This window comes from Drosophila elegans, unplaced genomic scaffold, assembly GCF_018152505.1.
Source record: "Drosophila elegans isolate 14027-0461.03 unplaced genomic scaffold, ASM1815250v1 contig_476, whole genome shotgun sequence".
Taxonomy (NCBI): domain Eukaryota; kingdom Metazoa; phylum Arthropoda; class Insecta; order Diptera; family Drosophilidae; genus Drosophila; species Drosophila elegans.
This window is the reverse complement of record NW_024545863.1, coordinates 23,492,136-23,518,189: the sequence shown is the minus strand read 5'-3', so window position 1 is coordinate 23,518,189 and position 26,054 is coordinate 23,492,136. Positions and strand designations below refer to the sequence as shown.

Genomic DNA, 26,054 nt, shown 5'->3' with positions numbered 1-26,054 from the left:
GCCATTTTAAGGTAGTGTTGCCACACTGCCACAAAATTCTAGGCTGTTACTTAACATATTTTAATATCAGCTCCCGATCTCAACAGCTTCAAAAACAGCCCCGGCGGTTAACCTGTACAAAGGATTATTTAACATTCGAGAATTTTACATAAGTTCACTTTTTTTCCGCCAGGGGCGATAATGAGAGTAAGGATATATTCAACCAGCCAAATAGCCAAAGCGCCACCTATGTCTCAGTATGCGCGGCATAGCTCGTTAAGCGTCATCTAAGAGTAATTAATTTTAGGTTGTGTCTTGACTATATGGGGATCCACCATTGTCGCCCCTGACGGGAAAAAAGTGAACTAATGTAAAATTCTCGAATGTTAAATAGTCGTTTTAACTGGTTAACTGCTGGGGCTGTTTTTGAATCTGTTGAGATCGGGAGCTGATATTAAAATATGTTAAGTAACAGCCTAGAATTTTTGTTTTACATTACCTAGCATTTAATCTGGTAGCGCAGGCGCTGTATTTGAACCGGTTGAACGCGGGAGCTGGTTTAAAAACAACAAACAAACTACATTTTTTCTTAATAATTTTGACTATGTAAGAACATTATAAAAATTTAAAATTGTCAGCTAATTTTTTTTTAGTAGTCTATGAATAATATATATTTTAAATTTTTATTTAAACAGTTTTAGAATGTTTAAGAATAATATATAATTATAATATATAATTAATAAATATAATAATATATAATTACGGTCTTTAGTTGGATTAGTCAAATGTTTCTAAGAGAGACTTTAGTTAAAATTAGAAGTTTCGTTATCCTATCTCTGTGTATACAGAGACTATTTTTTAGGTATAGGAAAAAGTGCATGTGTTTTTGGTGACAGAAATCTTGGGATACAGAACCATACACACTGAACATTTCGATGAAACCCATGGCTTGACTGAATCCCTCTTCAACCCCAATAAAGGCCGAACGCATTAGTTGTAGCTACTAGTATTGCATATCCCATTCTATCGAGGTGTCATCCGCCTAAATAAATTAACCGGGGAAAAACTTCTATACGTTTAAGTAAGAAATGCTGTGCTGATTTACGCCGTCATGTTGCATCGAATCTAAAACATGGACTCTGCAAGCTGAAGCCGCCATTTTCCCGCCAATGTCGGTTTTTATCGCAAAATTTTCTCGACGAGTTTAAGGCGACATGAAGAGATTTGAAAAACGGAGTGGAAGTCCCAAGAATTTGGTTGCCCGTGCGGTTTTATCAGTCCATCATTGAGTTTCGTTGCTAACCAAAACCGACACTGCCGAGTAGCCCAAAAGATTGAAAACCTCGGCTTACCGGTTGGTTTCCATACGTCAGCAGAGAATGGAGACACTATCTCGTCTTATTAATAGGAGGAACTCATCCTTGTGAAAACAGAAAGACTCAACTGGATTTCAAGAACCAAGACGCTAAGGACCCTAATCAAAAATTCAACCTTTTTAAGATAAAGATAAGTGTGAAGTAGATAATTATTTCAAGTGCAGCTATAGGGATCAATTATTTTAAGTTTTCAAATTAGAGTATTAAAAATCTAAAATACGATAAATGAATATTTTTGATTTATCTTAATTGCAGTACGTTTAGATTGTATATTTAACTAGTATAATTGAGTTTTTGCTTACAAAGTAGTCTTGAAAAATGAACATTTGATGTTATTAGTATTACAAGTGGCTTATGCTACCGTTATGTATTTTGAGAAGTGCCGCTGCTGCTGTCAACATTTGAAGTATCCTGGCTTATCAGCCGTGCTGGGCTTGGGCGTTTCGAACGCCATCACTATCGAGTAGATTTAGATTCAGAACCATTGGTGCCAGTCGATACGGGATCAGTCCATGAAAGCAAAATAACTCATATCTGGGCCTCAGGCCAATTAGAATTGACCATTTTTGACTGGAAAATTAAAAAGTTTGTAAATTAAGTATGTCCGTTAATTTTATAATTGTTATTTTTAAAATTTTGTAAAAGCTATCTTTTTTTTGGCATGCGCAAAACAAGTTTTAAAACAAGACTATATTCTACAACTACAAATTTACAAGCATCATTGTGTTTTTTTTTTTAAAGGGCATTATGACATGCCTAATCAAAGTCGTACATCATTATACCTTAGCTTATATGGAAACTGATAAAGTTAAGATAATTATAATACAAATTACGGCTTAAGAATGGATCTTATATCAGACATAGCGATAGGAAAAATATGTGTTTTGAATTCTTAATTGATGGTATACCTTTGGGGCAATAAAGCCTCCAGCTTGGCAACGTGTAGTCGCTCACCTAGCCAGTTTATTATATTTATTTTGGCTGTTGATTCATCACTAGTCCCAGGTCCTCCTGCACTTTCAGGACCAGAGGAAGTGGTCGCTGTGGCCAGGTGCGCCGCTGAAGCAGTGACTCCGCCGTGACCAATTGTCGCTGCAGCGCCTCGATGCTGGGATAAATGGTCTGCTCCACAAACTCCGTTACCGTGTACTCGTCGTACACCTCCCACAGCAGCTGCTGTGCCTCCCGCGCCATCATGCGCAGCTCCTCGATGAGCATCGGCGATCTGGCGATCAGTTCCCGCACCCTAAGCGGCGAACTGAAGTTATGCCGCACATTGTAGTCCGAGAGCCAGGCGCTCTGGTCCTTCGTTTGCTGCAGATAAAGCTCGATCTCGGCCAGCTTGTCAAAGAGGCGCAGGGCGTACTTGAATACCATGTGACCGGGATAGTTGCACAAAGAGAATAGCTGGCTGTGATGGGCATTTGGATGCAGTTCCAGCCAGGGACGACCCGATCGCCGACTGTCCGGCTGGAAGACGCACTGCAGGACGCGGAGCAGTTCGTTATCCTTGGGATTCGTACTAAAGTAGCCCTTCGAAACGGTGGACAGCGATGTCATCAGACTGGGCATGCCCACCGGCAGGAGTTCACAGAGCACGGCAAAGTGATCGTACCGCTGCCAGCCGGTCAGGGCCAGACCCCGCAATCCCTTGGAGAACCTACCACCCTCCTTGGCAATCACGGCCAGCCAGCGGATGTTGTTCTCCAGATGGTGCTGCAGCGGCGGCACCATCAAGCTCTCGCCGAAGGCGCCCTTGAAGGCGGACGCCGTCCAAGCTCCGGGGAAGACCTTGGCGTAGGTGTCCCACAGCTGGGGCTGGATGAAGCGATAGATGTCGCTGGCATACACCCACACCATCGGCTCCACGTAGTTGCCAATCTGCGAGTGCTGCAGCTCGCTGAGCGACATCGATCGCAGCTGGTCGTCCCAAATGACCACTCCCAGCTGCGGCCACTGCCGGCGGATGAAGTGCCCCAGACTGACCACGTGCGAGAGGAAGAGCTCACTGCGCAGCCTCTGGCGGCAGCTGTTGCACTCGCCCATGCGCTGCACCTCGTCGCAGCCGATGTGGATGTGGGTGAACCGAATGGGGGCCGTGGGCACGGCGGAGACGGGAGTCGCCTGGCCCAAGCACTGCAGATGCAGCTCGATCACCTGGCTGAGCATTTGCTCCAGCAGCGCCATGCTCTGCGGCTTGCTGGGGCAGATCGACTGCGGGCTCAAGGCCAGCTCTCGCAGTTGCTCAAAGCCGGACAGCTTGAGCACGTACTCCATGTGCCCGAAAGTTTGGACGAGGGGCATCACGCTCAGCCCGTGGAGAGCAGCGCACTCCAGGAAGTCCTGCAGGGAAACATGTAAGTATTAAGCACACACATTCAATATATAAGAATAAATACATATAAGGGTGTAAGAGGTGTGAAAAAAAGATTCTAAGCATTCGATTTCAAGCGAATTTAGAGCTAACACAAGCCGTTCTTATGAAAGCATAATTAATTTATAGTCTCGATATATTGAAAAATTGTCTATCCCATGAAAGTTTGTTCTTCAGCAAGTGTTTAGAATACGGTTTTTTAGATGGTTAAATAATAAAGCATCCTGAAAAAATCTTGTTGAGGCATTTTAAAATTTTTTGCTGTTTTTGGAATAATTTGGCAAATACTTTAGGGATTATTTTCATTTAAGATATTTCAGAGTAGATTACAGAAACACCCTCACAATTAAACCCGCTCTTACCCTCAGTTCGTCCTCCTTGTATGCATTCCGTGCTGCCAATGGCTGGAGAGCTCCGGTGTAGGGAAACATGTCCTCGTACTCAATGAGCAGACCGGTGGCCCCCAGGGCACGCAGCACAGGCAGCAGTTGCTTGAGGAAGCTTAGCTTGGGCGGGGCGCCCTTCAGGTCCAAGTGCACCAGACGCTCGGCGGGAGGTTTTGGACCATCCGGCCCAATTCCAGCCACCACCGGCACCCCCATCCGCTGGAGCTCGTGCTCGTACTGCGTCTGCCGCTCCGCCGAGCTGAGCATTCGCTCATCCTCCGCATTGGCATTCAGCTCCTCCATCCCGGCGTTCTTTTGGCGCTGCTGCTGCTCCAGGATCTTAAGGCGCTCCTCCTCGAACAGATAGCTCTCGGACATGGGCAGCGGGGCCTTCTTGGCCTGCGTGGGTCGCAGGAATCGCACGTTGCCCAGCCGCTGGACGGGAGAAGGTGACTTCTCGACGGCGTTGTCCTTAAGTCGCTCGGCTTTCAGCAACCGGTTGGCCTGGGCAATCAGCTTCTGGATGATGTGCACCTGCTGGTAACCGGTGGATTGCTGCTGCTGCTGGCGCTCAGAACTGGAGGAGGCGGCCTTTGGCTGCGAGGAGGCGGTTGTCGTATCGATTAGTATGGCCCACGTCCAAAGACCGACGAGCACTAGGCCAGACACAACCAAAAGAAAAGAAAGTTTTCGGCGCCAAATATATATCCACAGATTTGAGTGCATCTGCAATGAAAGAAATAAAGGAAAATGGGTTTAAGTACAGGGCTTTTAAAAAACCAATAAGGGATCAGTCTTTTTTGGAGATTTAAGCTTCTAAGGTTCTTACAGGTTAAATTTTTTTTATTTATATTTAGATTTATATACATATTTCATGAATATATTTATTATATTTTTAAATGTAACAGAAACTCTACCCTGAGTGTAGGGCAGTGGAAAGGTAGCCCCTGCAGGGCATTAAAGTAAAAACTTGCATCACTTTTCATAAATATTTGAAGATCCAACAAGTAGACCCCGGGGTTATGCTATATAAATCCGCCCACAACTGGCGCCAGCAGCAGCACGTTACTCATACGCCACCGTAACCGGCAGAGCAACTCATTGAGGTTGCGTTAAGGGCTGTTTCCATTGTTGTTCTTGCAGTTCTTGTGGGTCTTGGCACTGGCTCTGGCTCCAGCCTTTGTGTTTGCCCAACTCCTGCGGCTGTGCACCATGCTATCGGGTTAAGGAGACTGCAACAGTGGCCGAAAAACTAGATACTCGTTTATATTATTTATGATTTATAGAAGTAAATTTTGTAGATTTGTGCTTTAAGTGAACGAATGAAAGCTACTTGGTATGGCTTTTAGGTTTATTTAAAAGTAAATACATTTTGCCTGAAGATGCTCAGCATAAGAGCTGAAAGTCTCTGGCATGCGACCACAGCAACAGGAAAAGTGGTCTGCCTTATGCTTTTAATGGCTTGGCTGATAGTTTGTATGCATTCTTTTAAACAGGCACAACTGGCAGCTTATTTAAATGAGTCTCTGGCAGAGTCATAAAAGCAGCCTGCATAGGTGGGGATCTTCTACAAATAGGCGAATAAAAGTCAGGCATGGATACGAGGCGTTATTCAGGACCCGCAAGATGGCAGCCAGCAGCCAAACAAAAACGGGCACGCTTCGACAGGCGATAAATGCAAGTGCTCAAGTGGAAATGTGCAGCTGTCTGGCAGGCGGAAATTGAATTGAGTTTTCACATTGGCCGCCAGTGGGTGGTGAATGGTGAGTGGTGGATGGCCCAGCGCCGTTTAGGCCACTTCTCACGCGGTTCGTGGTTCATGGCTCGCGGTTCTTGGCTCGTGAGTGGCAGCAGAGACAATCGCATAACAGTTTTAAGTCTTTGTGGACACTTGTTTGTCGGTTGAGTGAAGTGGTTCTGGTGGATACTCGGCGTGACCACCCAAAAGGTGATTTAATGAGAAGTTTGCTATCCTTACTAATAGTTTGGGGAAATGTTTACATAGCAAAAGAAAATACTACAAGGATATATTTTATAGAATAAAAGTGGTTGTGATAAGCTACTGCTTAAATCTCCATGTCCATTTATAAGTAAATGGTATATTTTATATTTACATATTAAATTCGCCACACGAAGAAAATTTCATAAATTTGTCTAGTTTAGTTTAAGCTATTCCCATTTAACATTGAAGAAAGAATTTTTGTTTAAGATTAAAAACCAAATGGTGGACATTTTTGTTCTCAAGGCACAAAAGATTATAGATATACACAGCAATGTTTGTATAATTTTTCAATCTGAAATTAAGACGACATCAACAGCTGCATAGATTTCAACACATATTCGTCATCAATTTTGCATTTGGTAACTACCCAATCGAAATCCAATTGCTGACCCATTTGGCTTAATCCACAATTGCATTATTTCGCTTTCGCTCTCTCTTGACTTTCCATCGGCTGTTGTTGCCAAACTGGTACATTCAAAAACATTTTCCCTGGGGTATTCCCAATTGGACGAGGCAAAGGGGAAGGCCTAGAAATCGTGTGAGTTTCTCTTTGCTATCTCTATATTTTCCCAGCCACAACAACTACTTTGAATGGGTGCTCTCGTTTTTCAGACGCTTTGTTGGCAAAAGTTCTTGCCAAGGATGCAAAACGGGGAAACCAACACAGTAAACAGAGGCGCCCGAAGGGGGGTTACGTATGTGTGGTGATATGAGCCAAAAACAGAACAAGCACCCTCCACTCAAATCATCTTTCATGTGCTATTTCACATTTAGAAATATTTAAATATCATAAATCGAGATGTTAAATTTACAAAACCCAAAATGCAAAAAGGGATTGGAACAAAACATTTTTTTAATGGAATTCGATCGACTCTAGTGCATTTGATGCACAAATTAAACTGAAGTTTGATTGACAATGTTATCTTCTCAGGTTCAATTTAATTCATATTTTTATAAACTTCCTGCTTTTAACTTTTCTTAATCACAATTTTAATTAATGATCAAATGTCTTATTACAATCAAAAGTAAAGAAGATAAACTATTCCAAACATATGTAATTTTCTATAACTTAAATTCTAAATTACAATTAATATTTTTTATTAATATTAAAATTTTCAAGAACTAAGCAGTTCTTTGGATGAAACTAAATTTCAGAGAATTCACCTTGTTCTCAACCGAATTCCCTTCTCTCAGTGCACAAAATTAATACTTTCCCTTTTCCTGTTCGTTACCGACAGATTCTGACAGGACACATTCTCGACAGGACAATGGATCGGTGCTATTAGCACTCGGCTCATCGGACAGAACCGAACAGACCAGAACAGAACAGAACAGAACAGTTTCGGGCGACTGTTTCCTAAATTAAATGTAATTGCACCACAAAACCGACAGGCCAATTTGCAGTCGCAACTCACTTCGACAGTGGCCGGGGGTTCGTCCATTTGCTGCTGCTGCGGCTGTGACCTCCACCCACTCGTTCAATGGAGAGCAGTGCTAGAAATAGCAGCCATGTCCTCAACACCCCACCAAATGCCGCTGTGAAGTGTCCGCCCACCACAAAATTTGGCAGTTTGCCACAAAAATAAAAACGAAACTGAAGTATTTGCGAAAAAAAGATAGCACGCAAAAATATGAAACATGAAAAATCCTTAAAGCGTGCTCTGACGGGAACTCAAAATGCACTGAAGCGCTGCTCTTGACGCCCAATTCGGAGCGCTAAACGGGCATATTCTATTGGAAATATACAACTGGGCATCATCACTTTATTTTTTAAATATTCATGTACATTACTTCAAATAAATGAATAAAAGCTGTTGGCTTGTATTGCACAGTTTAATTTTGACTGCAGCAAATTAAAATAAAATGTACAATGAACAAAGCAATCAAATGAAAATGATAAGGCTATACAAACTGATAAAATTATGTGGAACCGTTTTGCTTAATTTTTGTAATCTTCAATGTGTAGTCACTCCTCCGAGTTAATTATTCCCGTATTTTACGTTAATAACGGATCGAAATCTTCTTCAGATTAGACCACTGTGCTACTCCTGCTCCTGATTTCCCATTCAGTGGCTCTAGCATCGCTTATATTGCATTCTGTGTCCTGCATTTCAAGCAGCAGAAAATTTGCCTTCCATCTGCGATACGAAAAGGGGAAGAGAAAGCCAGACAAAGCTGCCTTAACATGGCTTAAGGATAAAGCTGCCGGTCAGCCCATAGCTCAATTTTGTGGGGTCTGAGCAGAAAGGTGCACGGTAAAAAATACGCTAGTTTAATAGATCAGGTATATATATGTTGTCACCTTTGAGTTGTAAAGTTAGAAATGTATACAAATGTATTTCTAAGTAATGAGTTCATTTTCCTAAATGTTTTATTGCACATTATTGGGCCACAGTTATATCAAAGTTCCAAGTTAACTCAACCGCTTCCTAGAGAGTTTGGTATCAGTGGATCTTAAGTTCGGCATCGCTTATTTGGCATTTGCTTATTTTATCAAAGGTCTACTGTACTCTGCGCTTGACACGCTCGACGTACAATTCGTAGAGCATCATGTTTTGTAGGTAGTAGGGATTATCATTGGGTCCCAGCTCTGGACAGTACCCGAAATCTTGTGGTTCCAGAGAATCGTCGCTGTCCAAGCTTGGAATGCTGCTTGTGCTATCAACATCTTCATTCAGGTGAATGTCCCTGAAACGCTTTCGGGGAGTCCTGGAATCGCTGGACGAATCGTCTTCTGATTTGCGTTTCAAATTCTGCAAACGTGTAGCCATTCCGCTAGTTGGATATGTAAACAGACTAAGTTGGGAACAATTTTTAAAGTGTTAATACTTATGTACACTTTTCTGTCCTTTTAATGTTCCAGAGAATTCAAAGGCAACTATAGCAATTTCAGATGGAATTTTTTTTAGTGGCATTCCCTTTGTAACAGTCATTTTAAAGATGTTACTATCTTTGGCAAATTGTGGGCTTCAAACTAAGCTTTGCAATTTTCTCAGAATTTAATTTAGTACATTCTCAATTATCGAAATCAAAGTCAACTTTAATAAAGATCCCAAATAAATATTATTAAATAAAAATAATAAAAATAATGGGAAATTTTTCATTAAATTATTGAATAAATAAAAATATATTGCCCGCCTTCACCGAATTTTCGTCAGTGCACAAAGTGTTGAAAGGAGGCTGGCGCTGAGTTGAATACTTGGGCTTGCAAAATATTGTGCTAGTTTCTCCCTCCAGAATCTTATCGGCCTGAGAGCCATAATCGACAATTAGGCCATTTAACGCCTTATTAACGTCCATTAGCAGGCGGCCACTAATGGACGATGATTTGTGGGCCAACCACACCAGAAAATATCCGTATTTTCCCCCTTTTGCCTGCTTCCTCGGCCCGACTCAAGATCCCTCAATGGCCACTCAAATAAATTTCACCAAGTCAGAAGTGCAGCACTTGCCCATGGGGAGAATAATTGGAAACGGTGTTGAGAATTCTGGGATAAGAGGAGCAGGAGTGCTCGCTAGGATTGCATAGGATTTTCCAGTTAAAGTGTATTAGGAATATTAAGAGTTATGGGCAGACCAAGCAAATAAATATACAGGGATTGCCTGGATAGGAAGCCAAATGTTGTTTTTTTTATGCATCCTCTCTATCGAACGCTCTGTTTATAAACAAACACCCAGAAATGCAATGTCATAAACCACTTTAATTCCGCCATAAACTCTTATATTTTGTTGGCAACGGAATGGCACCAAAATTGGCAATCAAATGTATGCAAATATAACACCATAACCGTTTTCCCCTTCCTGCAGTCAAATTTATAATTGGGAAAGCAAACAGACTGTGAATGAAAATGAGAACAAACAAAAACGAAAACGAAACGAAACTTGTCGCCAGCTGTAAGGAAAATATTCTGATTAAACTAGTTCCTATTTTCCCGCCCATTTTTTTTCATCTTAACTAACAAACTTGCCGTGCTGAAGCAAAACTTAGCAAAAACTTCAAAGATTGCCTGAATTCCTGGCCAGTCTTAATAAAATCGTTGTTACCTACTTCATAAGTAAATTATAACTGCAAAACTTTAGAGCGAAAAAAGACCAGCAGAGGAGGCGAAAGGAAGGTCGGGAAATTGTGGGAAATTTAGAACTCAGCATCCATAACCATGCAACACTCAGTTTGTCCGCTCGAAAGCGCTAAGCAGCAAAAAGCAAAACGTAAAAAGAAAAAGCAAAACTGTCACAGCAACAGCTGCAGCGCGAGTAAAAACCCGAATCCGTAAAAAAGTGTCACTTTTGATTGCCCCGACTATGCGACACCATAAAATAAAAAAACATTGGGGTCCCGACTGTATTCTTACAAGCCCACAAAAAATTTAGATGCTAGGTATTACAAAATAAATATTATTTAACATTAATTATAATTTAGTTTTTTGATTTTATACAATTTAAGTTGAGTTTAACAAGAAAGAAAGCAAACTTCGGCAAGCCGAAGTTCATATACCCTTGCAGCTATCGCAAGAATTAAATATTTTTGAAAACATTAAAATTATGATTTACTTGCGTATTTAAACCATAATTCTGAAATATTTAACCATTGCTATATGTCGAAGAACTAAAAAAAAATTAAAAAACAGCAAAGTTATAATTTTTTTCAATTATTTTTCCGATTGTTCCTATGGGAGCTATATGCTATAGTCGTCCGATTTTGATGAAATTTTAACCATAATTCTGAAATATTTAACCATTGCTTTATGTCGAAGAACAAAAAAAAAAATTAAAAAACAGCAAAGTTATAATTTTTTTCAATTATTTTTCCGATTGTTCCTATGGGAGCTTTATGCTATAGTCGTCCGATTTTGATGAAATTTAAACCATAATTCTGAATTATTTAACCATTGCTATATGTCGAAGAACTAAACAAAAAATTAAAAAACAGCAAAGTTATAATTTTTTTTCAATTATTTTTCCGATTGTTCCTATGGGAGCTATATGCTAAAGTCGTCCGATCCGGCTCGTTCCGACTTATATACTACCTGCAATAGAAAGACAACTTTTGGGAAAGTTTCATACAGATAGCTTTAAAACTGAGAGACTAGTTTGCATATAAACGGACGGACAGACGGACAGACGGACAGACGGACGGACAGACGGACGGACAGACGGACATGGCTAGATCGACTCTACTAGTGATGCTGATCAAGAATATATATACTTTATAGGGTCGGAAACGTCTCCTTCACTGCGTTGCAAACTTCTGACTGAAATTATAATACCCTCTGCAAGGGTATAAAAATCAAAATAATTCTAGAACTTATATGCTTAGGATGTAATTCTTTTTGACAAATTAATTAAAACTAAAAAACTAGAAATTAAAAGTTGAAATGTTACTTCAAAATAACTAAAAATAATTAATAAATAACAATTCGCTGTTCAAATTAACTTTTTTAATATTCAGTTTGAATAAACCTATTTCCATTTGCAATAATAAGTCCTATAGATATATTTTTAGTTATTGGGCAAAACAATTTGCCCGATGACTATAGGGTATAGTGAAATCACGGCAAGGACACGTACATAGTGTCCCGCCTCAAAAGGGACCCTCAACGCCGCCGTGTTTATAATTCGAAATGGTTTTTACTGCATTTTACTGCTAACAAAACGGGTGACAGAGCAAAGATAGCGGACGAAAGCAGGGAGTTTGGAGTAGGAAAACGTGTTTGGACATTTTACTTGCCGGCTGTCTTACTTATTTTTTAGATAGTCCTGCGAGATACATAATACATAAATATATATGCAGGCTGGGCTGCACAAAGCTACGTTTGCTGTGAGGTCAGCGATTGTTATTTGGACGGGACGTGCCCGGTAACATTGTCTTTGCATCAGAGAATCCAATCAGGGCTTACACAGCACATCCGGTGTCCTGCATCCTGCATAGCCCTTGGCTGGCAGGCAGGCACATATGCTATGCGAACATCGATTTCAATTGCATTATGGGCTTTACAGTGATTTATGAGTCTTCGCTGGGAGACAAATAAATTGAAATGCTTGAAAACGCAATGCGAGCAGACTAGAACAGCAAAATGAACTAGTCTCTTGAACAAGGAAAGCAAAAACCACTTTAAAACATTAAGTTATTCTTTGCATAGAGCCGTTCTAATATCAATTAAATAAAATGTTCACAGAAAAATAACGATTGCTATTAATTTGATAAAACCATCAAGCTGTACTTGACTCAAACTGCAGATATAAAAGGTTTGTCTAAATCGAACCATTGTTCATACATTTTTTAGTATGATCATTTTTTAAATATCTGTTACAAAAAAAAATGCTTAGTTTATTGACACATTTATTTGCCATTTTAGCTAAAGCATATTTAATACTTTTTAAAAAAGTTTATGTGTATTGTATTATGTACAATGTACATATATAGGGGAGCGATTGCAATGCTGCGTATGCGTGATATTTATTTAGCGATAGGAATGCCGTTGGCAAGCCATGCAAACATTCATCATTAATTCCGAATGTCAAGGAAATGGAAATGCAAGTATGTTTGTTTTAAAACTGTGTGTTTGTGTTCATTTCCAGTTTGCAGTTATATTTGCGAGAGGGGAAAAAGCCAACTCTGAGCGCCTTTTAATTTCCGCAAAAGCCATTAAATTCTCTTGTTCAGCAGGCAGTAAAATGCAGACTAGGCTGTGTCGCCACTCCCCATTTGGAAACCGCCCCTCAAGTGCATCTCCTGGTGTGTTGCCTTGTCGGCTGATGACAGCAAATGACGAGCGCCGACAACAAAATGTTTACTAATGCGGACCCAATGCAATGACAGCAAAGGGGCGTTTGCGGATGCGGATGCAGATGCGGACGGTGTTGGCCCACTTTTCCGGATTGCCAATGGAGGAATGAGCATGTGGGGAGGCTTTTAACAAGGCAGCTGCTGTGACATAGCTGATGGAATGCACTCTACGACTCTCTCGAACGGGGACCGAGCTCTGATTGATGTTTATGAATTATTAACTAACTGCATGGAGAGCAGCTCAGCTCCATCCACTTCTGAGCTCCGACGAGTTGATGGATGCCAGCACGAAATGGCTGGAAAACTGCAGCACACATTGTCGCAGCCCCAGATTAAAAAGTTTAAGCCCCAGGGAAAGATTAGGTGTCAACAACAGTCTGATATTTTAAGCGGATTAGAAATGCTCTCTTACGAGAGAAGACCAAGATAACCATAATCGACAGATTAAATAAAATATCTGCAAGTAAATGTTCCACCTGGATTAAGTTGCACATCAATTGAAAAGTCCACAAAGTTCACATAAAGTTTCTCACTTTAGATCTTTTAAGTTTACGGCTTGCATGTAGCAAGTGCCTTAATGCTCATCCCACTTTTTCCACGCCCCCACAATGCAAACTTTGCTGCACATTCCGCATGCACATGGGTTTTTGGATAAGTTTTGCGCCAGAGGGTCACCAGGACATGTCAAACACTTTAGTCCAACTTTCGGTCAGTTGTTTAGATGTCTGCCTTTTGGCCATGGCTTTGGGCATTAGCCAAGATCAACAGAGTTGGCCAAGCTCTTGGACCAATTTCGTAGTGACTTTGGAGGTGATTGAATTTGGTAAAACTCGTTCCGGCTTGATGTGCTGGATATGTGTACATTGTACATATGTATGTACACAACCGCATTTTGTTATTTATCTTGCACTTGCAGCATAGCAGAGTACACAGAAGCTAGCCAATTAATCACTGTCAGCCAGCGGTGCAATGTCAGACAACACGGCGTATGCGCAACTCCGGTTGAGCTGTCACCCGCACACTTTACCGCCACCCTCCGCTTCTAAAATGTCTTAAAAATTAATTAAGCCAAGGCAGAGGGACGGACACAAAGATGGGCGGCGAACGGGATGGAAAGGAGATTAGATGACGGAAGTGGGCCAAAGCCAAAGCCAAAGCCAAAGTCGAATTTAACTCTTCCTAAGCCGAGTTCCTCCCCAGCTGAAACCCATTTAAGTTTAGACAAACAAAGAGAACGGCTCAGCATTTCCATATTTTCCAACAGCATTTTCCTGCTGCTTTAACCGCATTTGCATAATTCCTCGTCTTCTGCAGCAATTAAAATATTTTCACTAATTTCATTTCGGGCCAATGCGAGAATTACCATGCAAATTATAACAATTCAAATGCATTAAGTGCAACAGTAAATAGCCATCCTCTCGACCCTCACTTTACGTAAACGCTCCTCCCTTTTCATTTTGCACCCAGTAAATGCAAATGAAAATGCAAAGTGTGTGAGCATCAAAAACGGCAACAAACAAACGAAGGGGTTTATTTCGACACGACGAAGGCCCAACACGCTGCATTTAGATTTTAATTTGAATCAAAAACAAACAAGACAAATGCTTTGGGGGATTAAATTTGTGTAAACACAATTGAAGCTCTAATGGACAATCTGTTGCCGAATTTTCTTTACTAACTTATTCGATCCGGTGTGAAAGTAAAATTTTGGTATAGAAACATAAATAAAAAAAAAAAAATTATTCCAAACCGTTTCCATTCGTATTCTAAGGGACATAAAATGGACGGATTCTTAAACCTACGTAGTTGGGATTTGTCTTATTCTATTCTAGTTTTCTTAGAAAATTAGTTAGTTTTACTTCTAAAAAAATAACAAAATAAATAGAATATAGAAAAAAAAAACAAAACCAAAATTCAGAGTATAAACTCACTTTGGCCCGTTCATATGTGTCTTAAATTTCTTAAGTTATTGTGGTTCTACCAAAACATTTAATGTATCTCTTAGTTCAGAAAACACTGTAAGAGCTATTTACTTATAAAATTGTTTCGGGATCCTTGTTAATATCATATAAAACCAAGTTTTAAAATACCTTAAGTATCCTGTGGATAGTTTTTGCAATTATATTCAAGTTTCAAAAAGTAATTCAGGTTCGCTTTGGATTGAGCCTTTGACTTTGCCTTCGAAACCCAGTTACAAAGTTCTAATGCCCAGGACAAAGTTGCAACTATGTAAATTGGAGCAGGGCTGCTCCGTTGGGGACACGAAATGAGCCTAGGAAAGTTTTGCCAGCGGTCTGCAGGAGTCCTGCCAACTGGTGCCAGTTCCGCTGTCTGCCCTGCGTCCTATTTTCCCCAGATCCAGGCCCATTCGACTTTGCATGCGAGTAATGTGGCGCATTTTGCATTGCTTCCAAATGAGATTCCGCTGCGAGCTTAATGCTATTGTTGCAGGTTGCACGTAATGCCCTCATCCTCGGTTTCCTGCGCATCCTGCTCCACGTCCTGGTTGTTTACACTCGCAATGTTTTCGTTCTGCTTGTCACCGTCTGACCAAATACCCGCAGATGCGGCTCCTCACGCCCGCTGATCCACTCTGCATTTAACTCCGCAGGGCCAGGTCTGACTTCAATACGCACTCATGCAAATATAATCGGGGCTCACGCACAGCGCTTTCCCTGTTCCTTTCCCCAGTCGCGGTCCACTGCATTCCCCAGGACATGTTCCCATGCGATGTCATCAGCAGAAGCGACGGCAGAACTCTAAATAACTTTTAAATGAAGCACAGGATGCATGCATGGCCACCAACCAACCGGCCACAGTGAGCCAACAAATAGTGGGCACGCTGGGAATGCTAGATTCAAGTATTAGGGAATACACAAATTATAAAAGGCCTTTGTCAGGAATTGAACAAAAACCCTTTGATTATTCTTCAAATGCGCAAACTAAGGTTTTCATTTGTCTATTCAAATAATCTAAGAGGTGTTTTTTAATCCTAGTTTGCCCAAATTCTTTGATCCTTTTTGTTCTCGTTAAATTTATTTCTCTTCTTATAAATATGGGCAAAAACCTCACAGATGTCATATAATCTGTTTTAATGCTGCGACTTTGACCTTATATTATTTATTTATTGTTTAAGTATTCTACTTTTCAAAGAATTCAAATTTTCTTTAAATTAAATATATTTTAATCCTGTAAAATGATTTACAATTTGTAAACCTCTTACATGTAATATATTTTCCACTGTCGAGAATTCTTTTATGCTGACATTTTTTAAATAATCGACTTACACCTGAATTACCGGACTGCAGCATATTTTGTGAAGCCCTACGTTTCACGTAATCTGGCGAATCGCCACATTGACCCGTTTCCTTGTCCGCAGGTTTCGATTCACGCATGTATGCTTCTGGCTTCCCTTCTCTGCAGCCCCCCCATCATTGTTTCAATTCATCTCGAATTTCCTTGGTTTTACATTCTGGCTTCTGGCCGCCAATCCTGCTCCACTCGGCCTCAACGGTCTTGGACATAATGAATATCCTGGACTGCAAGTCACGTGGGCGAGGTCTCATTGCTTTAAACTATACACAATCTGCGGGGAGACGTATGTGTGTATGCGTGTGAAACTTTTTCGTTTTCCCTGCTCATGCGTTTATGAAAATTGTAAAAATATACCGGGACTACATCCCGTCCTTTTCCCCTGTTTTCCCCAAACTCGCTGGCGGTGGCCAAAGTGTGAATGTGTGAATAACTGAGTAGTGTGTGTGAAAAGTTGCCCAGTTTGCCGTGGCTAATGAAATATTTAAATGCAATTTAGGCGTGTTAATCAAAATGAAGTTAATTAACTGTGGCGACGATGCTTTAATAAGACCATACAGAATATATGCAGACACCTCTCATGTCTCTGCTGAGTTACTTAGTTCCACTTTAAGGGAGGACAATACATGAGTATTGGCCTGGGATAAAAATAAGTATGGCATACTTTTATGGGTTTATCCGGTACGCACTAGGCTTAACCTTAGTTATCTTTAAGGGGTAAATAATTCTATTCCTACGAACAGACACCTAAAAATAATCCATTTTAACGAGAATTAGCTTTTTTACTTTTGTTCGATCATATTACTATTATCGAATATAAATATCTTAAACTAATCTTAGTTGTTGGGTCAACTTCCGAGGGCATTGTGAAGGGGTCGAGATTGTAATTCAACATTTGGATCGTTTCCGTTTTTCAAAGCAATTGAATTACAAGTGCAGCAACCTGAAAATACTGCCAGCACTTGTGCTGTAAGACGACAAAGGCGGATGGCAGAGAAAGCAAGGAAAAGGCCAGGCGGAAACGGAAACGCCTGCCATCGGAGTGCGGTGCTTCATAAATCCTGGCTGGCAACGACCGCAGCACCCGACAATCCTCCCACTTGCCCCGATCCACTGAAATATGCTTGCGTCAGTGCGATGCCAAAATCCAGCTGCAGCTGCTCCACAAAACGATACAAACGGTACGAGTGAAGGTCCACCGAAGAGAAGTGCTTTATCCTTCCACAAATTATTCACTCTCATGCGCTTAATCCGCAAAAAATACTATAGTTGGAACTCCTCAAAAGCGAATTTAAGCGAGTCCAACTTAATTGAATAACAATAATGAAAGACATCCCATTTAAAATGTAATGCAGTCTTTAAACTTTTCTTGGATTTTATTGAGCGCTAAGTAAAAGAAAAATTTTAAATACAAATTTGGATGATACAAAAATGTATAAATTGTTAGTTATTTTTGTTAGTTAGATTTAATTGTTTTTAACCTTCAGGAACTGTGCTTGTATTTTAAGAACCGCCCGTTTAAATATGGCAACAAAGCAAAGAATAAAAATTGTTTTATTTTAATGAAAAAAATGTAGTAATTATATCAAAAGATGAAAAGGTTCGGTCTACAGGAGTCGTACTGTAAATGACACAACAAAAAGACACTCACACCGTTATCAGATTTCCATTCAATCTCGTGTTCTTTCACCTTTTCTCCGCCGTAATTCTTCCAGAATGTGGGTGTGTGTGTTTATCCATGCGCAGAAAGCATTAAATTGTCAAGCAATTAGTTATGCGCGAATAACAAATAACAAGATAATGCCATTAATTACAGCTTAATTTAATAACAGAGAGTTGAGTCAGGCGGATTATCGCAGTGCACGTTAAATGTAAATTAATACAGATTTGTGGTCCCCAACTGGGGACAAACTTTTCCACTAATGGCGACAGCTGCATCCTCGAGAGCAAATGCATTTCAGTGATTCCAATTCGAAATGTTTCTAATTGAATGGGCCATTGTGTATTTTTTGATGGGGCGCATTTCGCTAGCATTGCAAAAAACTAATGTTTGTAAACGAAAGTCAACAGGAGCTGGGACCCGACCACAAACAAACAGACATCAGCACAAAATCTGATTTCGATTCCAATTTAGAGTGAACGGAAAAAAATGTGACCCTTGGGAAATGTCGCCCTCGATTTTGACAGAATTAGAAATGCAAAAGGATTACCGGGCAAACGATTTGCCCAATAAAATGTGTCAATAAAAATTGACAAAGGGGTAGCCCAAAAGCGCCATTATTCATTTGGTAAACGATTGCCCGCTGGGAGCACAGCCAAAAAAAAGGGGGGCTTTGAGTGTTCCATTTGAATGTGCAGCATTGCCGAAGGCCTCTACACTTTCGATTGTTCATTGACAAGTGCCAGGACTAAGAGACCATATACAAAATAAAAGGGGTAATGTGCGATATAAAAGGGGTAATGTGGGGTTGTGCGGAACGCTACAAATTCGGTCATCACGTGCCCGTTAAGTAAGAAAAAAAAGAATGCACGAAGTATTTAACATTTTTTTAAATTATTTTCGAACTTAACTGCTGAGGCCGTATTTTTCTCCTTCCGTTCGAGTAGTTTTCAATCAACAGTCAATTTATTCAACTGCATGGCGTCGAAATCGCGCGAACTGCAAATCGAACTTTGGAAAAAAAATCTCAGCACAGGAAGAGTAATCGCGAACAGTTGCAATTGCAGACTGAACTTTTCACTTCGCTAACGGTTTCCATTTGGCGGCAAATGCAATTCGAAATGCACTTGCGCACTAGGTCCGTTATTTTCATAGCTCCAAACGTAAACAAAGGGATACCTGGTCACACTGTACACGTTAACAGCACTGCAGTTGTAAAGCAACAAATTTGTAAATGCATACACATAAAAGATATGCCGGCTTTTGCAATTCCCTTCCATAGCCTTAATTTGATGTTATGTCAACGAACAGTAAACTTACCCACTGAAGTTTGGTTTTAAGTAAATTATTCTGTTGTCTAAGCCCACTGCCTTCAAGTTAAATCAAATTTAATATTTTCGCGACGTCTGGACCGTTCTTGTTCACTTTAGTCTACAGTATAGAATAAAAGTGTTGCCAGAATATGTCGGCTTAATATGGCATGCCCAAAAACTTTTTTCAACAGTCTAGCAACTCTAAAAAAGCTATGTTCAGCAACCGCAACCCAGCAATTACGTCAATCAAAGCTATCGATTGTTGCCTGGGACTTACTCCAAACTTAGCGGAGACACTGCCCACAGTTGGCGTGCTTATCTGTATATCGATAACACATAAGTGGTCCTTCCATCTCTACGAACGAGACGAAGACGACGACGACGCAACTTGTAGAAGTAAAAATATTTATACGATTTTGCCGTGTTTAAACGAATTAACTGATCCAATAATATATTAAATGCAAAGTGAAAATGTGAACGTTCTTTCTGCTTTCGAAATGACATCCATTTAAAATGCATTTCAACATAATAGCTCGCTGTGAAAATTTCGTACAGGCAAAAAAGAGCCGATTTTTAGTGGAAGAAGAAGCAGTGGTAGCAGCAGCCGAACAGGCAGTAAAAGCAATCGTCGAATACACGGACAAAGCAGACGGCGAATGAAAGGCGTGTAAAGAGAAAACTTGCAAAAATTACACCAACAACACAGAGGCGGCAGGCGAAAAAGTGTGTTTAGAAAAGAAATTAAAAACACACGCATATATACATGCACGCAAACACACGCACACACTACGAATAAACACACAAATACAAATCGAAGCAAGAGAATTGGTGCAAAAAGCAAAAAACAAAGTGAAATAGCGCGCGGTTTAATAATAAATAATTATATGTATGCGCGCAAAACATGTGAAGAGCCGGGGAGCCGCTAATACAAATACGAATACGAAAAATCAATGAGATTGTAATAAAATTCCTTATTCTCGCTATCACTCCTTCCCTCTCTCGTCGCACTCGCTCCCGCTCTCTCACTCTCTCTTGTCTTGTCTTTTCTCTCGCGAGCAGCAGCTTCTCGACTTGTGATTGTGTTTCTTGTTGATTTTGTGATAAAATTGCAATCAGCATCACACGACACTCGCCAAATTAATAGTATTCAAAGTATCAGGGCGATCGAAAAACCAACAGTAATCAGTAAAAGGTGCGTATGCAACAATAACAACAATCGGCCATCTGTGAGGCTGTGCGTGCGCGCGTTTGTGTGTGTGCGAGAGTGTGGCAAAAAGTAGAACGTGCGAGAGAAAAAGAAAAGCACTAATGTAGATTTTATATCTTTTTTTTAATGTGTGTGAGAGCAGCGGCCGAAAAGAGCGAGCAAGAGAGATGGACCGGTATTTTGTAGTTGCTGCAATTTGAAGTACCATTAACCCTTTTTCTCAGCCTCTGACGATCACTGGTTGAATAGTTTCCCATCGCCTAGTTTCATAATAGATTCCGATAAGACCTTCAGTTTTAAATGATAACAGCTGACAGCCCATACTTTCGCTCTCTGTGTACATTTGTCGACTCCACAGAGACCGTATTCAAATAATCGGCTGTACAGTTTTTCCAGCCATTGGATATATTTTGTAGTGCCTAGTAACTGATGCACCTGTCCGCAGAGTAAACTGGTCTTATCGCCACGCGCCCTGTCTCTCTGGGCTGTCACTCAAACCACCCACTCGCTCCCGCCCGCACAGTGCCACCAACATTTTGGGACCCCATTCGTAGACTCCAACAGACGAATGGTCGTTTTGGTACCTATCTGTGTTCTAAGCCGAGAGGCCGAGGGCATCACTCACTAGTAACTCACTCACCTGTCCGAAACATGCGACGCATCAATCCAAAAAGTCTTCCATCAAATGTGTATTAAAAGTTGGCCTAAAAGAAATCGTATTATGCAAGGTTTTATAATTAAATTTGTTTATCCCTATTAACAATTTGAAATGTAATCTTAAAACTTAAATTAGGAATGGAATTAATTCAGCGTTTAATAATCTTAAAAAAATGGGATAAGGTTAGCTTTGTTCTATTAATTTTATTTTCAAAAATATACACATATTTTAAAAAATCATCTTTAAATCCATATGCACTATCTTTACATTTTTAGGTAATTGTATGTCGATTTAAATTCTGATTCCAAGTAAATAGTAATAATATTTTTTCTTATATTTACTGATTCTTAGATAAAAATGTCCATATTATTAAGAAAACTGAAAGGGGTAAATATAAATATCTTGTTTTAATAAAAGTGGTACAAAAGTTATGACGGTCAGTGTGGCACTTGTGCCGTTTTGTCGACAATGCGCGCGTTCCCTCTCTCGCACTCACGAAAGTACTCTCACACACACAGCCGCACCTTACACAGCACACGAAAATTTGCAACACACATACAGACAAAGTGGCTCTCTCACTCATGCTCTCCTTTTTTTCTCTTTCTCCCTCTTCTCTTTTTTTCTGTTTTTAGTGGTTGTGCAAGAAGAAGCAGCAACAATCAGGCAAAAAATACCTGAAAAAAAATAAACGGTAAAACGAAGAAGTGGCGACACACACACAAACACAACCGAAGAGTGCCCGCTAAAAAGTTTATTAAGTAAAAATCCAAAAGTTAAAGCACACAGTGCGCTTCATTCCCCATTCGCAAAAGCCAAAGTCAAAATATATGTTTTATTAAAAATGGTGGAAGTAATAGAGCGGCGGAGAACGGCTGCGTGAGCCCAAAGCGCGGCCAATTAAAAAACAACAACAGCAGTAGCAGCAGCCGCTAAAGAAGAAGAAGCAGAAACTGAACCGAAAGAGGAGGAAACAGCAAGAGCCTCGAAAAAGTACATAAAAAAAGTATAAAATTTAAATAAGTTGGAAGTCGTGGTCGGTAGACAAAAAGAGAAATAGCGACGAAAAAGAGATTCGAGAAAAGCCAAACTTAAACCGAAAACCACCTTATTCAGTCGCAACAATAACAATAGCAGCAATTACTCCACCAGCAGCATCCAAACATCATCACACAAAACCCACAAAATGTACGGCAAATCAAAGACATCGGCGGTTCCATCGGACGCCCAGGCCCGCGAAAAGTTGGCCCTGTACGTGTACGAATATCTGCTGCACGTTGGCGCTCAGAAGGCAGCACAGACATTCCTCTCAGAGATCCGATGGGAGAAGAACATAACGCTGGGCGAGCCGCCGGGATTCCTGCACACCTGGTGGTGCGTCTTCTGGGACCTGTACTGTGCGGCCCCGGAGCGCCGCGATCAGTGCGATCACAGCTCGGAGGCGAAGGCCTTCCACGACTACGGCTTTGTCAGTTCCGGCTATGGTGTGAACGGAATTGGACCAGGTGGCCCGCACAATGCAGGCGGACCAGCGCCCAGTCCTCTAGGACAGATGCCGCCCGGCGGAGATGGTGGTCCAATGGGTCCCGGCGGACCGATGGGTCCCAATTTCTTCCCCAACTCCACGATGCGACCGTCGCCGCCAACGCACGCCTCCAGTCCGCAGCCGCCTCCATCGCAGATGATGCCAGGCCAGCCACCGTTCATGGGAGGACCACGATACCCGGGCGGACCGCGTCCCGGCGTGCGTATGCAGGGCATGGGCAATGAGTTCAACGGACCGCCCGGCCAGCCCATGATGCCCAACAGCATGGATCCCACACGACCAGGTGGTGGGATGGGACCGATGAATCCGCGCATGAATCCGCCACGCGGACCCGGCGGCATGGGACCCATGGGCTACGGCGGACCAGGGGGAATGCGCGGTCCGGCACCCGGACCCGGTGGAATGCCGCCCATGGGCATGGGTGGAGCGGGTGGCAGACCTCCACAATGGCAGCCCAATGCTTCAGCGCCCTTGAACGCGTACTCATCGTCATCGCCAGGAAACTATGGACCCGGACCCGGCTCCAATGGACCGCCGGGGCCGGGAACGCCCATCATGCCGTCGCCGCAGGATAACACGCAGGGCGGACCAGTGGGTGGACCCGGCGACAGCATGTATGCCCTGATGAAGCCCGAATTTCCGATGGGCGGCGGACCTGATGGCGGAGGAGGTGGAGGCGGACCCGGAGGCATGGGTCCAATGGGCGGCGGGCCCAACTCGATGGGCCCCGTACTTAATGGTGGCGGCGGACCCGACGGCTCCGGCCTGGACGGGATGAAGAATTCGCCAGCCAACGGCGGACCTGGGACGCCGCGCGAGGACTCCGGCAGCGGCATGGGCGACTACAATCTGGGCGGATTCGGTGGACCCGGCGAAAACGATCAGACGGAATCGGCGGCCATTCTGAAGATCAAGGAGAGCATGCACGAGGAGGCCAAGCGGTTCGAGAAAGACACAGATCATCCGGACTACTTCATGCCATAACAACATCACCAGCAGCATCAGCAGCATCTCAACACGGTGGCAGCCGCTGTGGCAGCTGTGGTGGCGGCTGCAGCGTCCAACGGATCGGCGGGCAGCACCTCGGCCGCTTCCATAGCGGCTGCTGCTCTTGGGGCCGCCGCCTCTAATCTGCTCAGCAATGGCAACAACAATTTCTGAAGGCAAAACCCACATAACACCACACACAGCAAATAAGAACGCGGTAGTAGAAATCCTTGATACATAAGCATAAAGTAATTAACATTTAACGCATGTATGAGAAATAGAGAAAAGCGAAACAAAAAAAGGCCCTTAAATATAATAGACTAAACAGCAAATGTAAAATTGTGAAAGGATCAAACGGACTTATAGAAGCGCTCTGTCGCCACTCACACTGCCCTTTGCCCTGAACTTCTCGTCGTTGATTTTAGATAAGTTCTTTTCGTTGTTGTATTTTATGCTTAATTTTAGTTTTTGGTCGAAAGTTCAACTCACAAGAAAGTACCGAAAGTCAGGAAAAGGCCACAGTGCAGTGGATGACAGAACGTAAGTGCTTACCAGCATTACTCAAAATAATACTTAAAAGTAAAAAGAAAAAGAAAATCCAAGCACGCAAAAACAGTAATGTCAATAAACAAGCAAAAACAGTCGATCTTCTACAAGTCGAACTAGAACTAGAATCACAAGTTAAATAACTTGAAGTTCTGTTTATGGACCGAAGATGTAACATTTCGACTGTATACTAAAATAAATGTAAAAAATGTATGCAACAAGTTAGGTGAGCCTTGCGTTTAGTTTAGTTGTTGCAAACAATCACCTCACACAAAACTTCACCAGATCCATTCACCTGTACCCTATTGATACACATTCACTTGCTTATATAGAAAACCCAAATCATAATCGCAGATCAATTGTTTGTTAAGCAAAGCAAGTATATGAATGGAATATTTATAATCATATGCATAATACCTAGATGAGTATATAGTTAGCATTATTGGACTTGTATATGGATAGTCTGTAACCCACACTCATACACAGAACTCTTTTTGAACTGCTGCATTTTGCAAATGGGCAATGTCAGATCGTTTCGCTTTGCCCAAATTTTATTCTTTTTAATTCTCATTTTAGAAATTGTAACCTGGCACTTTGTGGTCGTTCCTTTACCTTTCTATTCTTTCTGTGCTTGTTTGTTTGTTCAAAACGTATTTGTTGTATTGTTTCGTGTATTTTTGTTTCTCTCATTTGTCGTATGTGTATGTATGTATTTATATTTTAACCAAACAACTAAAATGAACATCGTTATTTAAGTTCCTTCCAACGGCGAGCAATACCATTTGTATGAGATATGACACGATCTGTACAATTTCCCTCACTTTAAAGAGCGGCAACAGTTTTGCACTCGTTTCGATTTCCTCACGGCATTGTGTGTGCATTAGGGCAGCGAAAGAATAATATATAGAAAGCTATATGTAAACATTTTATATAGACAGAAACCGATACAGAAGTAGCCTATTGTATGCACTAATTTATTGCAAAATAGCTACGCGATTAACTCTAAGAATTAACTGTTTAATATGCATATGAAGAATATATATTTCGTAAAGGCAGCAACAATTGTAGAAACATAACCTAAAGAATAGATTACTTCAAAATATCACACTTAACTTGAATGCTGTACAAACAAAAGTCTTAAAGTACATAAAATATAAATAAAGCTATATACACATTGTATATGTCTGTGCTTGCATCCTTTTACCGATACAGCACATTATGAATTCATTGAAGAAACCAACCAACCCCTATGGTAGCGTTAGATTCGAAACTAATTTTTAAGTCCAGCAACATAAACAAATCAAAAGGAATATACATAAAGAAGCGAATGAAATTTCTTTATAACAAACACACACATTAACACCACCACACACAAACACACGAATCAATTGATAAAATAATTAAGCAAGTAAAAATGAAAAAAATCTATTTTAAATATTGTATATGTTTAATGTGTCGGAATTTAAAATATGAATGAGAGGAGTGGAGCAAATTATAGTATGTGCTGCATGAATTATATCTAAATTATAGTATGAAACGCCGCATCTGCGATGCGTCAAGCGAGAAAACTTAAATAGTAACTAAGTTAAATTTATTTACTAACGCTTATGGTTTGAGCGTTTCAATTGCTGGATCTATATAAATCACAAAATCTATATATAATGGAGCGGAATTAAGTAAACAAAAGTATAAAACGCCCAAACCACAAATAACAAAAAACAAAAAAATTGCAAAAAGTAACACAGAAAAATCGAAAAAAAAAATGAAGGAAATACAAAAAACCGATTGAATATGGAAATATGTTTGAATAAGTATTTTAGTGTTAATTATACAATTTACAAGTACACAACACAAACAAAACCACAACAATATAATATAAAATGAAATAAAGTTTTAAAACAATATTTGTAAAAAGTAAAATAGA

The 26,054-nt window shown here is 41.0% G+C and overlaps 3 protein-coding genes across 7 annotated transcripts; 1 reads left to right on the top strand and 2 right to left on the bottom strand.

Moving 5' to 3' along the window:
• Positions 1–892: 892 nt before the first annotated feature.
• Positions 893–19,289, bottom strand: LOC108137016 (hexosaminidase D). Of its 5 annotated transcripts, none has more exons than XM_041709579.1 (4): positions 19,197–19,289; positions 4,092–4,841; positions 2,264–3,698; positions 893–1,925 (listed from the first exon to the last, which is right to left on the bottom strand). In XM_041709579.1, the coding sequence occupies exons 2-3, from the start codon at positions 4,839–4,841 to the stop codon at positions 2,328–2,330; spliced, it is 2,121 nt and encodes a 706-aa protein (XP_041565513.1). In that variant the 5' UTR covers positions 19,197–19,289; the 3' UTR covers positions 893–1,925; positions 2,264–2,327. The 5 variants fall into 5 exon arrangements, with proteins under 5 accessions (XP_041565513.1, XP_041565516.1, XP_041565514.1 ...); XM_041709582.1 differs by having other exon boundaries at positions 2,310–3,698; XM_041709580.1 differs by lacking the exon at positions 19,197–19,289 and adding an exon at positions 18,788–18,922.
• Positions 8,060–9,023, bottom strand: LOC108137017. The gene is made up of 2 exons (XM_017258517.2): positions 8,955–9,023; positions 8,060–8,892 (listed from the first exon to the last, which is right to left on the bottom strand). Exon 2 carries the CDS (start codon positions 8,886–8,888, stop codon positions 8,619–8,621), a length of 270 nt encoding a protein of 89 aa, XP_017114006.1. The 5' UTR covers positions 8,889–8,892; positions 8,955–9,023; the 3' UTR covers positions 8,060–8,618.
• Positions 19,290–21,718: 2,429 nt separating the features above from the next.
• Positions 21,719–26,050, top strand: LOC108136905 (single-stranded DNA-binding protein 2). The gene has a single exon (XM_017258364.2). It carries the CDS (start codon positions 22,238–22,240, stop codon positions 23,579–23,581), a length of 1,344 nt encoding a protein of 447 aa, XP_017113853.1. The 5' UTR covers positions 21,719–22,237; the 3' UTR covers positions 23,582–26,050.
• The last annotated feature ends 4 nt before the right edge of the window (positions 26,051–26,054 follow it).

Excerpts from the sequence above, each read along its gene's own strand:
- LOC108137016 (XM_041709579.1), bottom strand. The coding sequence starts at position 4,841 with ATGCACTCAAATCTGTGGATATATATTTGGCGCCGAAAACTTTCTTTT. Across the intron at positions 3,699-4,091 it reads ACAAGGAGGACGAACTGAGG|GACTTCCTGGAGTGCGCTGC; the intron begins GTAAGAGCGGGT and ends GTTTCCCTGCAG.
- LOC108137017 (XM_017258517.2), bottom strand. The coding sequence starts at position 8,888 with ATGGCTACACGTTTGCAGAATTTGAAACGCAAATCAGAAGACGATTCG.
- LOC108136905 (XM_017258364.2), top strand. The coding sequence starts at position 22,238 with ATGTACGGCAAATCAAAGACATCGGCGGTTCCATCGGACGCCCAGGCC.